Source organism: Pteropus medius, unplaced genomic scaffold (genome assembly GCF_902729225.1).
Source record: "Pteropus medius unplaced genomic scaffold, Ma_sr-lr_union100, whole genome shotgun sequence".
NCBI lineage: Eukaryota > Metazoa > Chordata > Mammalia > Chiroptera > Pteropodidae > Pteropus > Pteropus medius.
The window spans coordinates 24,696,345-24,711,147 of record NW_024354875.1 but is presented as its reverse complement, the minus strand read 5'-3'; the positions used below and the strand labels follow the sequence as shown (position 1 = coordinate 24,711,147).

General features: G+C 40.6%; 1 protein-coding gene across 4 annotated transcripts in view; it reads left to right on the top strand.

Moving 5' to 3' along the window:
* The window catches only part of DPP4 (dipeptidyl peptidase 4), a 74,025-nt gene that overhangs the window by 33,984 nt on the left and 25,238 nt on the right, over positions 1–14,803 (top strand). For all 4 annotated transcript variants that reach the window (XM_039855672.1, XM_039855671.1, XM_039855670.1 and 1 more), the window contains 6 exons: positions 7,194–7,329; positions 9,326–9,370; positions 11,455–11,562; positions 11,829–11,896; positions 12,838–12,891; positions 13,259–13,380. In XM_039855672.1, coding sequence (XP_039711606.1) covers positions 7,194–7,329; positions 9,326–9,370; positions 11,455–11,562; positions 11,829–11,896; positions 12,838–12,891; positions 13,259–13,380 — 533 coding nt within the window. The remainder of the gene's footprint in view (positions 1–7,193; positions 7,330–9,325; positions 9,371–11,454; positions 11,563–11,828; positions 11,897–12,837; positions 12,892–13,258; positions 13,381–14,803) is intronic.

Below are 14,803 nucleotides of genomic sequence, written 5' to 3'. Positions count from 1 at the left end.
TAGGAGTCGGTATTCAAACCTGTCTCTCTAACTTGAAAAAAAGAGTTTGGAATCACTTTAGGTGCCTCCTGCTGTGTGAATTCAGCTGGTGCCCTCAGATTCCCAGAGTTGTCATCAGAGCGATATGGAAGCATCCACTTTCTCAGGGTTGCATTTACTGCATTAGGTTTTGCTCTGTGGTTATTAATTCATTTATTTGTTTAGAAATATTTACATTAACCTATTTATTCTGAGGGGCAATCAATTATCAGTAAGTTTAAAAATCTTTTTTTCCTGAGTTTGTCCAGGGGTATAAAAATTTACCCAGAGGCTCTAAAATCTGCTGTGTGGTCCCATCCAGCCATCTCTTCAGTGAACATTGATTAAGCACCCACTATTTACATACACAAACATCTTCAGAGTGAGCTTCTGCCCTTATAGGACTTATGATCGGGTAGAGGATATAAAACATTCTGATAAATGACTCCAAAAGTAAATGTGACAGAGGTATAACAAAAGGCTGGAAGCATTCTGAGGAGGGAGGAATGGGTTTTTCATGACCTTGGGGATCAGAGAAAACATCCAGGAGAATGTGCGGATTGAACGGGTGGGATCATAGCAGAGCACGGAAGTGGAAGAAACGCCGAGCATGGAAAGGCACAGGGCTGTCTTGAAAAAGGGCAGTGGGGCCTGGTGTGACCTCTTGGTCTACAATCCATGTCTGTCTGCAGAAAGGATGATCCATGAGGGTCTGCTCTGAAAAATATTAGATCTCGAAAGGGCTTTCAACCTCACTGGTGGTTGAGAAACTTTTTTTAAGGACCCAGAAAACTTTGCACAAGTGAGGCATCACACAGAGGTGCGGAGCCAGAAAACACATGGAAGACTGCTACTCAGGTTGCAGGCCCAATCCTTGTTCCCCCACCTTTCTCCAGGAGTCTCAGGAGATTAGACAAAACCTATGGGGGCTCCAGAACACACTTAGGACACCACCATGAGACACAGATGAGAGAACTGAGGTTCACAGAGGTAAACTCATTTGCTTAAGGTCACACAGCAAGTTAGCGTGGGAGCTGGTAATAGGACCTAGGCCAGCACCTGCCGGGCCAGAATAATTGAGTGGAGTTAAAATGTATTGAGTGCTTCCTATGGGCAGAACTGATGTCTGCTCAGGTCTCATTTATTCCCCAGACATTCCCTACGGTGTCATTTTCACGACTATTTCACAGATGAAGAATTGGAGTTTGCCCCACTTAGGAATCACTTTCCAAGGTGCAGTTGTGAATTGCTGAGCTGAGGAAACTTAAACAGTTCTAAGGATGTATTCTTTGCCCTGTATGAATGAGTCATCAAGTCTTTGCTCTTTGCAGTTCTTTATGCCACCTTTACACCGCATTCATGGTGAGGGCTGCCTCGCTCACTGGAAATATTTTGTGTGGAATGTTTTTTACCAAAGAATTGTTTTGGGAAATATCACAGGAATATGTTGTAGAGGAAATTGCAATTTCACCTCTGGTCTCTGTTACCAGCAGTAAGGACCCAGCTTTTCTAAAACCAGGCTCGAGGTCCTTTCTGGGGAAAACATTCTAATACATGGTGATGCTCTGTTTTCTGGCCTCATGCAAAGATCCAACAAGGCCAAATCAATATGGGCAAATTCAGCCTCTTAATCACTGCCCAGCAGCCTCTACTAATTTTCCTGTTAAAAGCCATGAGCTTTCACCACAAACCTTCCAGCAGGTGAAATCCTACAGGAGGATAAGGCTGTTTTGCAGTTTGTTAGGAATGGGCTCCACTGATAACAAGTGAGAAGGGTATCCAGGTCACTCTGCCAGTGACCTGAGCCCGAACCTGAATCAGGGTGAGCCTCTCTGCTGCTCTGACTGATTTAGAGCTCATAATGATTAGATTTGTCAAACTGTTCATTTGTATTAACTACTCATACTGGAAATTTGAGAGTTCAAAACATTTGGGAGAAAACAATATATAGTGTAAAATTATAAATCCCCTAACTACTTTATTTAGAACAGTGCTTCACATTGCTGAATCGAAGTAAGAGGCCAATCTTTCAATAGTATTGCTAGAGCCTAGCAGGTTCCTGGGACACAGCAAGTGCCCAATCAATATTTATAGAATAAATGGATAAAGTCGATGCATGGAAGGGTGGACAGATAGATGAGGTGTGTAAATATGTGACTTTATATGTGTGAAACAGGAGTTTATATAGCCAGCACCAAAGATGGCCTTGAAATGACCTTGCATGGCAATTACTGTTTTTCTTTCTCCTCCCAGCCATTTGCAAGTTCTATGGCCTAAAGCTGGAGGACTGGGGAGGGTGAGTTCCACTGAGGTGACTCCACCCAACATCTGCTTGATAGCTTCTGGGGCCCATCACACCCAGGGCTAGTTCTCATGATCTGCCCCATCCTCATTTCTGTTTTATCTCCTCTGAACAGTTGATGACCGTTGGTCCATGAAATAGGAGCATCAGGATCTGGGATTGTCACATAGGAGATAAATAAACTGAAGTACCCTGGAAGCTAGTGACACCTGCAAGAAAGGAAGTAGATTAGAAGCTCACATGCCCTGGTACTGAGCCCTCAGATCTGCTCCACCTCACCCCATCCATTCCTCCCTTCAGCGATCTGTCAGCGGCCCCAGGAGGGTTGGCATCCCTATCAGAGCAGAGGGTGGCATGGAGCCCAAGGCCAGCACTGGCAGAACGCCTGCTTCCTCTGGTGATTCACTGAATTAATCACTCCGCCGTCTGCACTTGCTCTTAGTAGCAGTTTTCTCTCCAATATTCTTTCCAGTTAGTAACGTGTACCTCATTTTTAGTATCCTTAATATACCAAAAGAAACATTTATACAAATTAGGGGAATTAAAGTCGCTCCACAGACATTTATTAAATGTCTACTGTTTGCAAGGCAACAGTCACTTTACAAAGGGATTTCCTGTAGCATGACTTTCAAAAGCAAGTCTCTCTCAGTGCATTTAGATATATAAAATTCGCTTTATAAAATTCAGTTATTCAGTTTACACATACTCTCTAGGAATAAATAGATTTAACAGAGTGAGGAACTTTATTCTGAAAAGAAGCAAGAGGGTGAAGCTAGGGATGGGTAGAGGTTCCACAGAGGGAGCAGAACCTCCAAGGCCAGCTGCTCAGTTTGAATCCTGGCTCCAGCACTTTCCAGTGTGTGACCTTGGACAAGTTACTTAACCTCTCTGCACTGCTATATTTTTGTTTGCAAAATATGAACTCTAATGTTCCTACCACATATGGGGGTCATGAGCTTTACATCAAACATTTAGAACAGTTCCTGGCACATAGTAGATTCCACAGATGTGTGACCTAGTATTATGTCCAGAAATTACTCCATTGCTTTAGTATTAAAATCAACCATATTCCCCTTGGACAAACCCCTTCCAGAAGTTAGAAGGGCTGTTGAATTACTATGTCTAACCTGGGCTAAGCAGTCACTGCCTCAAGGGGAGTTCAGGCTGTCTGTACACTCACTCTTCTACCCCTCCCCCAACCATTACACAATCAAAGTCTACTCCATAGTTGTCTCTGTGTTTTCGTAGAATGAAATCGGTATGTAGTGCAACGTGTACTTGATAATCCTGCTTATTGGGTTTTCCTGGCTTTAAATGGGGATTTAAAGTACAGCTAAACCATTGGTTTCCTTATTACTTTTTCATGACTCGCTTACATCTGGTCCTGGCGTGATCTCTGCTCAGGGCTGGGATATGTGCCCTCATTCTGTCTCCCTGTAATTCCAAATCCTAAAGAGAAACTGTGATTGAAGACAAGCATGTATGTGTAAGAACTCCAAATTAACTGTCCTCTCGGCTGGTGAATCATCTTATTGGGAACCCACAGGGTACAGAGTACACTTGGGCTATGGAGAGTGACAAAGGTAGTGGAGGATACAGGTTCATGAACCTTGGATCTAGAAAGGGGAGAAGACGATGCCAGATGAAATTTACCTGCATGAGTTTCCTGGCAGACTTCCCAAATTCCATTACTCAATGTTTTCAAATGAGAAAGAGTTATTTTTCTATGGTTGATTTCTGAACCTGAAAGCATAATTTATAGCTGGTAGTAGATAAAGCACTCAGTACCAGGTGACACACTAATCATGTGTATAAGCTTTCTTCCCCCCTGGTCTGTCCTTTCCTTACTGCAGCCCCCACCACCTGGCCCCAACCAAGCCACTTTGGAAAAGGGTAAGGCTCTTTCTGGAGCCCAGGTTCCTAAGGGATGTCTATGGAACCCTTGGAGATTGTGTTCATGGGTATGGAGATCCTTTTTTTTTTTTTTCCTAAAGAGAAGTACATAATTTTCATCAGATTTACAAAGCATTTTTGACCTAAAATGATAAGAACTACTGGTATAGAGCAGGGGTTAGCACACCAGGGCCCACTGGGCAAATCCTGCCCCTTATTCCTAGACCATCTTGTATAATCTGAGAGTACAAATGGTTTTTACAGTTTTGAATGTTTGGGAAGAAAAAACCAAAAGAAGAATCATAGTTCATGCCTTGTGAAAATTGTATGAACTTCAAATCTCAGCATTTCATTGGAACCCAGCCATACTCATTCATTTACTTATTGTCTCTGGCTGCTTTTGTGCTCCAAAGGCAGAGTTGAGTAGTTGCGACAGAGAGCATGAGGCCCACAAAGCTTAAAATATTTATTATTGGGTCTATTACCAAAAAACTTCTCTGACCCCTGGACTAGAAAATTTATTTCAAAAATGTTTATTTTCTGTTTCGCATTTTGTTCTTGCATTCCTTTTCCAAGTATTTATTCCCTGTCAGAAATATTTGCCTTTCCACTTTATTTCATTTAATTCATTTAATTCATTTGTATTGGCCACAATACAGAAGAGTTAGGCTAGATGGGGTACCCTTGCTGCTGGGCATGCAAAGAAGCATTCCCACTCAGACCCTGAGGCCTGGCACCTTGAGATAAGCACCATGAGACTGATAAGAGCAGTGTGGAAGGAGGGTGTTTCCAAGAAAGCATCATGGACAGGGGATATTTGAGTAAGACCTAAAGGAGTATGGCAGTTCTTTCAGACTGAATGACAGGTAGAACAAAGCAGGACAACTGGGAAACTTCAGAAGGTGTTCATGGAATAACAGCCGTGCAGACTAGATTGTGAATATGGGATTTTAATAAGCAAGAGAAAAGACTGAAATAGAGAGGAATCCCTACTTGTGGGAATGTGGTGCTTTGCTGCTAAGTGAAGGGATTTAGTGTTCTTTCAATATCTGCCACCTGCAGTGGAAACAGCCTAGAGGCCCAGGTACACCTGGGTACATGAACATGTTAAGTGTCCCCAGCTATAAGAGGAGGATAGAGAAGTGGTGAGGGGTTTAACATGCTTTATCCAGAACCCAATACACCCTAAGTGCTCCATTAATATTTGCTATTTGATTTAGTATCTGTGAAGGGAGTGGAGACAGGAAGTGATCTGTTGAATTCTGAGGAAGGAAAGAGCTATTTGGCCACAAAGGACAGGATAGGATGTTTTTCCTTTCTTTAATGCTACATTCCACAGAATTTTAGTGATTGCCTGTTTTGTGCCAGGTATTCTGCTAGGCCCTGGGGATATCCTGTGAACAAGACAGCTGTGACCCTGCCTCAGAGAACTTGCAGTCAAGCAAGGAGAGCAAAATGACAAGAAGAGGGATGGGCACAGCCTGTGAAGGAAAAAGAGCAAGGGAGGGTTTAGAGCATCTGTGGGGGAGGGAATGCAGCCATAGGGCCAGACTGCAAGATGGGGGAAGAAAAGATTCCTTTTGAATCCTTTCGACAAAAGGAAGCAAGGCTTCGATCAAACAGTGGAAAGGAGTGATTTAAGAATAGTCACACTGAGAAACGGGAGGAGAAAATAAAATAAAATATCCAGAGCAAATAGCGTTAGGGAGGCTAGCAGAAAAGTAAATTATGAATTCCATGCACTTCAAAATTCCATACAAATCAAAATGTAGTTCCAAACATTTTTAAAGGTATGTGTGGGAGGAGGGTACATTGCTAGAGATATCTCCATTTGTATATGTTTATGTTAAAATACCAAAGAGTTTCTTAATTTCTTCACATGCTTCATGTTTTGACTCTTAAGAGTTTTAGAATATAATTACTTAATTTTCAGAGTTTGTAGAGATGTGAGTCAATTTTTCCCCTTTGAAAATGAAGTTGAGAAAAGGGTTAGCTGTAGTTTCACCCTAATGAGAAGAATTTTCTAGAGTAGCACGTCAAATTACCAGAAAATACTCAAATCTTAACCAGTGTCTTAGGCTTCATGGTAATGTTCCCAGAAGACAGCAGAAAAGAGATGGGAAAATGTCACCTTTGACTCCTTGGCACCACCAAAGGCCAAGTTGTGGACTTGACAAATACCGAGCCATGCTGTGAATCACGTATGCTAAACCACGGTATAATGTTAGCTGCTTTTCCCCCTGTTGGATTTATTTCAATTTCCATTTAAAATTAAATTACACTTTAAGCTTTAAGAAAAGGTAAAATATTATGGTGTCGATGAAAGGACATCCAAACCTGTAGAGAATTTTTTTAAAAATTTATTTGAGCCAAACAGAGGATATGCCTGGAAGCAAGATCTCAACAGAATGAGAAAAAATGCTTTGGACAACAGCAGTTTGCAGCTTCTTTTATGCTTTTGGAATTAAGGAGGGAATGTATGGAAGATTACTTGAAGGTGGAAAGAAAGCGGGGTCCCTTTGGATTACAGGATAGTTAACAAAATTATGTGCTCTCTTGAGAGTGGTTTTGCTTCTGAGGGGTCTGAAAAGCAGCATTACAAAAGTGTGTAAACCTAGATACACAAAAATAATGGCCAGGGCTTGCTTAAGGCAAAGATAAACCTTTTCTAAAGAAATTATATGTCTGGGGTGTGATCACCTACCATGACCTGCCCAGTTAGGAATTACAATCAGATCACCTTGTGAGGTTACTTTCCATAGAACCCTCTTAGCAGCCACGATGGTATTAAACACTTTCAGCAATCATTTAAAATTGTATTCCCATTAAGATTCAGTTCATTGAGTAAAATGTCTATTTGTACTAAGATCTGGAAATAATTATTCTCTCATTTCTTCTTTCCTTCCTTCCTTCCTTCCTTCCTTCCTTCCTTCCTTCCTTCCTTCCTTCCTTCCTTCCTTCCTCCCTTCCTTCCTTCCAGGGATCACTACTTGTGTGACGTGACATGGGTAACCAAAGAAAGGATTTCTTTACAGTGGCTCCGGAGGATTCAGAACTATTCAGTCATGGATATTTGTGACTATGATGAGTCTAATGGAAGTTGGAGTTGCTTAGTGGTAAGGTTGAATGGGATGTTCCTCTTCTAAAGCTAGCTGTCATCATTGAAGGGATGTATGAAAATAGGGAGAGAATGAATGGTTAGGAATCAGGATATGAAGTTTAAGTTTCTATTCTTTCTGAGCCTTTATCAGACTCTGAGGCAATGGGTAAGTCTTGACTAATTTTTAGATAATCTGATCTCTGGTGGTGATATCTATTTCACCTGCACTCACTACTCATACTGTTATAGTTATGGATACTATTGCTTGGGAAGGGTAGTGATTGGAAATCCAGAAGATAGAATCTGATTTCAAAATTCAAAAGTCCAAGAGGGCCAGGAGCTTCAAGGTCAATGATGTGTGTTTCAACAGAGAAAATACAGGAAATTAGGAACAACTGGAGGAGTACATGTGAAACGAAACAAATATCAAGAGGCCACAAATCTATTACCATACTGCAGCTATCTGAAAGCAGTAAATAGCTTTAGAATTTGAATAGATAACTACCATTCTGAGAGGGTGGCAACACTGAGCACATGAAAGTGTTAATTCAACCTGGAAGTATTGGGGGTGTTTCCAGTTGAGAAACCACAAGTCCAGCCAAGCTGGTAGATCAGAGTTAAAGCTCCTTTGAGAGCTAGTCTCTTCAGGAAGGGTAGAGCCTGGTGGAGATTTGCTAGCGTATATCAGGGACACTTCTGTAGGCTGCTTTTCTAGTGATGGACCTTGCATACCTTCCTTTGCTGCTCCCATCCTGATTTGGCACAGGGCAGATTTCTCACTGCAGAAAGTTTGGCAACTCGTATCTTGATTCGCTCATTCAGTTTTTTATGCAACAAACATTGAATAATTATCATGTTCCAGTAAGATATACCACTATGAAAATCAATAATAATAGTTGACACAATAATAATACTTGACACTCACAGTAGCCACACACTGTGAAAACTAAGGCTCAGTAAGGTTAGGGAGTTTACTCAGCTCACAGGGCAGCCAGAACGCAAACTGCAAACCCCAAGCTCTTTGATTTCTGCCAATGAAACCATTCCAAGGTCAAGGGTACAGGAAATGTAAAGCAAAGGAAAATTATCAACTCAACTGAGAACAGGCTCAGTGGGATGGGAAACAATGTGGGAGAAACCTGGAGCCATCTGGAATAAGTTGCCATATGCTGGAAAGATAAGAGTCTAAGGGCCTTATAAGCAGAGGCTGTGCAAAGGCGTCCAGTGTGAATACCTTGGAGCATGCAGGGTCTTGGGGTACATGGGACTGGAGGCTGGGGGAGAGGGACAATGGTGAGAACTGAGGTAGGGACATAGACTAAGTCTCACGTGCTATTCTGAAGAGTTTGGACTTATCCTGTAAGACATGGGGAGCTATTTCATGATTTTAAATAAGAGAGGATCATAATGAGCTACAGCTATCTATTACCAAGTGAGGTAGGCTGAGGTTTGAGCAGAATGAAGAGCTGACTAGAAGGAGAGAAGAGCAGCAGGGTCTCTAACCGGGAGTTGAGGACAATGGACCAAGGGAAGCATGAGAAGACATGAACTAAGGCAGTAGCAGTAGAGAAAGACAAAATAAGTCACAGACTAGATCACAGGGTCTAAGGGGGTTGACTGAGAAGAGTAGGAGTCTAGATTGATTCCCAGGTCTCTGGCTTGGGTGAATTGGTACCACTAACCAGGAGAAAAAGGAAAGAGTAAGAACAAGCTGGTGGGGATGGAGGAAGGATAACGACATTATCTTCAGCTGTGTGCATGTTAAATCAAAATGTCTATAGAGTTTCTAGGGCAGGATGTGGGTATGGACTCAGAACAGAGCTCTAGGAAAGAGAGGTAAATGATATAATGTAATTATGTAAAAAATACTTACATAGATAAAAGTATATGAATGAAGGAAGTTTTCAATAATTGATTATAAGTGCAATTTTTCTTATGTTACCGCAAACTGAGCCTAGGAATCCAATTCATATCGCGCTTCTCTTTGAAACACTGTCTTTTCCCCTCCTTAGGCACGGCAACACATGGAAATTAGTGCTACTGGCTGGGTTGGAAGAGTAAGTATTTAAGAATTCTGGATTTTTCTGTAGTATGAATCAGACGCTCAGAACTATTTAATATGTAGGTATACCGAACAAGAGCCCTAGGTTATTTGTTAATAATAGATATTAGTTGACCTGTTTCTCAAAATACTTAAATGCTCCCTGTAGAGATATATTTTTATAGAGAACATATAACACACTCAGTTGGAAAAAGTAAGGAGACGGGGGAACATCACTGAAGAGCAGACAAAATAAAAGGCATAGTCTAGGCAAACGGTAGCTCCCGATAAGTTAAAAGCAGCCATTGCTGAAAGATGGTCAAGGTGCTAAATGTGCTTGTTGACCTCATCTTTGAACTTACGTGCTTAGAAACAGAAAGCACGATTTCTATCCACAGCCTGAGCAAATGAGTGAGGAGATGTGGCTACTGTACACCCAGCAGAAATTCAGCGGCATGTATACCACACCCATTACGCATTTTTCTCTGGAGGAAATCATACTTATGCAGGTTTGCACTTGGCTAGGCCCCAGACACAGTGCTTTATCCAGGAAAGCACGATGACCCTCAGAGACTTTCATACTTCTCACTCCCACCAAGCTACATTCTGGGCAGAATCACTAACCACGTGGCTGCCAGACCATGAAATGAAGCAAGTCGATGAAGGAACTCCGTCACCTCGTGTGAAAGATAAAGGCTGAATCACACCTAATTTTTATGACCATTTCTATTAAGCCCCTTTTAATAGAGAAACAAAGTGACACAGCACATGTCAGGATTTCGCATCTCCTGGGGTACTGATGTGAGGCCCCCTAGTCTAGGAATATGGCCCCTTTCAGCTGGGCTGGGAGCTCTGATAGCATTCACACGTCCCTTTTCTTCAGGCATTGATTGGGCAGAGGGGAGAGGTTTGCCAACATGAAAAGTGGTTTCCTCCATGGCAAGAGACATGCTACACTTCCTCACGACTCTTTGAAAAAAATATGTTTTTTCCTCTCTGTATTTAACCAGACAGATGCCACTTTTCACACATTTCTACTAGGCACAACTCCATCCAGGGGAAACAGGGAAATGTATTAAAAAGATAAGGCTGTGAACACAGGTCTAGAGAGGGGAATGTGTTTCAGAGCTCTGTAATGAGAACACCAAGTGTACTGCACGCCTCAGCTTGCTCCATAAATGAATTCGCTTTGAATCACTAAATAGAACAAGGAAGCATTTTTCTTCGTTCCCAAAATGGAAGCTGATGAGAGAGGAAACATCGAGGGTGAAATGAACCAACAATTTTAAAAGACCATCTCCTACCTGCTCTCAAATGCAGTAAGGAAATCGAAGTTGTAAAGCGACATATTCCTTTCAGGCTGGGGTAGATACTCTTCTGCTTAAATTACATTATGTTCTGAGAACTATCTTTTATCAAACTGTAAAAAATGGAAATTTTATTCTGTATTTCCATACAACTATTTTTTTTGTAAACTGTTGATCCTATTTAGCAAAATGAGAAAGCTTATAATAAAATGATAACTCTATGTATGTTTCTGTACTGAAATGTATGATACATTTCTTATGGTATCTAGTGCAGAAATGGTTAAAGACTTTCTAAGTCTGACTTTCAAAAAGAAATATGTCTAAAAGACGGGAAAATGTCCCTCAAGTTCCAAACTGCTTCCAAACTGCTGAAATAGTCAAACATAATATTAGTCTGTTTCAAGAAAGCATATTTGTGACACTGAGGAAATTTACTTCTTGAAATTGAAAGGCTAATGCTAATTTTTGCACACTTATAGCCAGAAGTCAGAGTTAGCCTCCAAAGAGAGAAGATGTCCAAGAATAACAGTAACCACTGCTTTGTGTTGAGTGTCCTACGTAAGCCTCTTGATGGTCATTCTCTCATTTACTTCTCACGAAAAATTCCTTAGGAGTTAGATCTTTGTGTCTGTTTTTTCTATAAGGAGAATTTTCTTTTGAGACACTCTGGTTTCATTTGGCAAGTAAATGATAAACGAAGCATGGTTTCGAGCACAGGTGTTGGGAGGACTTTCTAAAACTAAAGTTGGTCCTGAGATGAAACTTATGTTTTTTCTTTTCCATTATTTTCTAGTTTAAGCCTTCAGAACCTCATTTTACCTCTGACGGGAATAGCTTCTATAAGATCATCAGCAATACAGAGGGCTACAAACACATTTGTCTTTTCCAAATAGATAAGAAAGTGAGTATCCATACATAATTTCTTTCAGGTTGATCTTTTTTATGAAACTAACTGGTAGTGGAAGTCATTTGGTAAAGTCGGTTAAGTGTACAAATAATTAGACTAATTCAAATTCCTCAGACGTATCTGGAGTAAGTGGATGGGGTGGGAAGACCCAAGAAAAAGACCTGAGATTATCTAAATTCCTGATATAAATGATTTAATCCTCTATTACCCTTGATTAGAGGAAGAATCTAATCAACCTCTTATTTTAAAAATCCCATCAGGATTGCACATTTATTACAGAAGGAGCATGGGAAGTTATCAGCATACAAGCTCTTACCAGTGATTACCTGTGAGTATTCTAATAATCGATAGGATGTGAATATACTCGTAATCACACCCTCTTTGCCCAGAAGTAGGGAAAAATCTCCTACAAATAAAGAGTAGTCTGTTTGGAATGTGTTCAGTACTTTTTTTCTTTGTAACATACGGAAGCCTTAATGATTTTCACATATGCTTAGCAGATTTGATACTCTGCCACCAAGCAGCTCTACCTCTTGCTCTTACCTGCTTTACTTTAGAAGAGCTGTAGCCTCTTTTTCTTAACTGTATTGGAATACTGAACTAGCACTCAGGGGCATTTTGTTAAATTTCAACTGGCAGTAAATTTTTGGAAGGCCCGAAAAGGCTACTTTATCTGTCCATGTCCGTGCCCTACTCTTTAGAAAATGGAAAGCTTTCCTGAGGCTGTCAATTACCATGCACGAGTTGGTGGGAAAGGAAATGTTAATTTTCATTAGAATCTTAGGCAAGTTTATCATTCTTTATCGGTCTTACCATGGAAGAATTCTGCCACTGCTGGGCCGTTTTTGAAGGTTCTCTTTAGAAGTGGCTCTGCCGCTCCCAAGAGCATGGGGCTGCTGCCATCTAGTAGTTTTGTTATAAATCAGAAAATATGAAAAACAGTAAAAATAAATGGGGTCTCAACTTCAGACCAATTGTCCAGTCCTATTTTTCTTACAAAAGACTTCTTTTGAGTTTTTACTCATCACTTTAATGAAGGAAATAATTTCTGCATTCAGATATTTCAGTCTGTTAAATAAAAAGAATCTCCTCTTTAGAGATGACTGGGGGAAATGGCTGTGAGGGGACAGGGAAGAATGATAGAAGAAGGGCAGGTACTAATGCACAGGCACTCATATGAGCGCTAATGCTGAGTGTTGAGTTAAATAGAGTATACTTGATTTTTCTTAAAAACATAATTAATCCATATTTCATTTGCTTTTTTCTCAGATACTACATTAGTAATGAGTATAAAGGAATGCCAGGAGGAAGAAATCTTTATAAGTAAGTTCTCTGTCAAGTTGTTGACTTGAGTCTTTTCAGCTGATGAATAACTTTTGGACTTTTATTTTTTTTGCTTTGTCCTAACTAATATCGTAAACTGAAATTGTTCTCAAACACTTTTATTCCATTATAAATTAATCCACATACCAACAAAAGAAAATGACTTAATTAGATGTTTTGTGATATTTCTAAACAATGGAAGGTTTGAGGTTATTATGAATTAATTTATGTATTTATCCGATTTAAAAAGTGTTTGAGGATTGCTTTGGCATTCTGATATCTTTGAAACTACAGTATAGCATTATTCAATTCCTTCCTTTCATTTATCTTTTAGTCAAACACTTAATTTCTACCATTGCTTTTACAGAATCCAACTTAACAATTACACAGAAGTGACGTGTCTTAGTTGTAACTTGCATCAAGAAAGGTGTCAATATTATTCTGTATCATTTAGTAAAGAGGCGAAGTACTATCAGCTGAGATGTTCAGGTAAGTTTGAACTAATGACAGGGAGCAAGAGCAGCAGCAGTGAGTACTCAGTGTCAATCTGAAGTAGCTCCCTCCAGCCCCAACTCTCGGCTTTCCCTCCCCTCCCACTTCCCCAGCTGACGGTCCCTCCTCTTTCCCCGACAACCTTCTTACCACCCTCCTGGCTCAGTGTCTCCATCCCTGAAGTCTCTCTTGGTCCAGTATAGCAAACATTCTTTGTGCCCTGCTCAATTCCCACCTTTGAGTCTGAGGAGTTCTTGAAATTATATAAGTACTCTTCTTTTCATTCACGGGTTAAGTGGTGAGTTAATCACTTTTCCTTCCCCTTCTAACCAAAAGGTTTGCTTTAGACTGAAAACACACCTCAGAGCTTATATATAATAGAGGGACTTCATCCTTATATACATACGTATTGTAGTTTTTTAAATTCTTATTTTATGCACTTGTCCCTTTAAATGAGAAAATGTGTGTGGATGGTCCCCCAATATGCTCACTGCTCTATTTTCTATTGCTATCGTTATTATAGTTTTCTTTATTATAAATGAAGAAACCTGGACAAGGAGAGAGAGGCAAGGTGACTTCCACAGGTCACACAGCTAATAAAGGTATAACAGGATTCAAGCACAGACCTCTGCCTCCCAAGCCGTCCATTAAACACTGTGCTAGATTCCTTCTCGGAATGACAGAATCTGGATATTCTGAAAAAAAACTAGCCAAAAAGAGGTCTCCAAACCAACTTTCCGAATCTTTCTTTACTAGCATATTTTCTTTACTGTTATATTTTTCTTTATGGTTCTTTACCAAGGCTGTTTTCAGTCACCATTTCTTGGGCATGTGTTTTATACTAGGCACTGTGCTAAGTTTTATATTCATGAGCTTGATCGATCCTTAAGAAAACTCTATAATGTAAGATAATATCCTCATTTTATATGTGAGGATATTAAAGCATAGATATGGTGTCCTAAGTCATTAAGCAGGTAAGCCAGATTCAAACCCAGGTCAGGAGAATGCCTTCTGTGGTTCAGAGCAAGTGTAAAAATTAATATCCAAACGCATCAAAATTAAATAGCTCACAAAATAGCTTTTCTATACATTATCTTCCACTCTGCAACTACCACAGTTGGGATAAATAGTTAAGATTTGTGTGGCTCACGAGAACACTTTTGCATGCCAGAGAGGAATTGCTTATCCAAGTCAGGCACGATGCAGATGTGCTGCTAGGCTCCAGGATTTGGCAGGTGGGGGCAGCCGGAGGGAAATCTGCCCTTCCCCCAGGTGAGCCTGGATCTAGATCTCCGCCCTAAAGGGGATGGGGCCTGAGAGCTGCTAAAGTCATTGCCGGATTGTGAATTTAAAGCAAGGAAGGAGAGCAGCTCTCCTCGGGTTGGGTCCGGATGGCTTAGTGCACACAAGAGGAAACTGG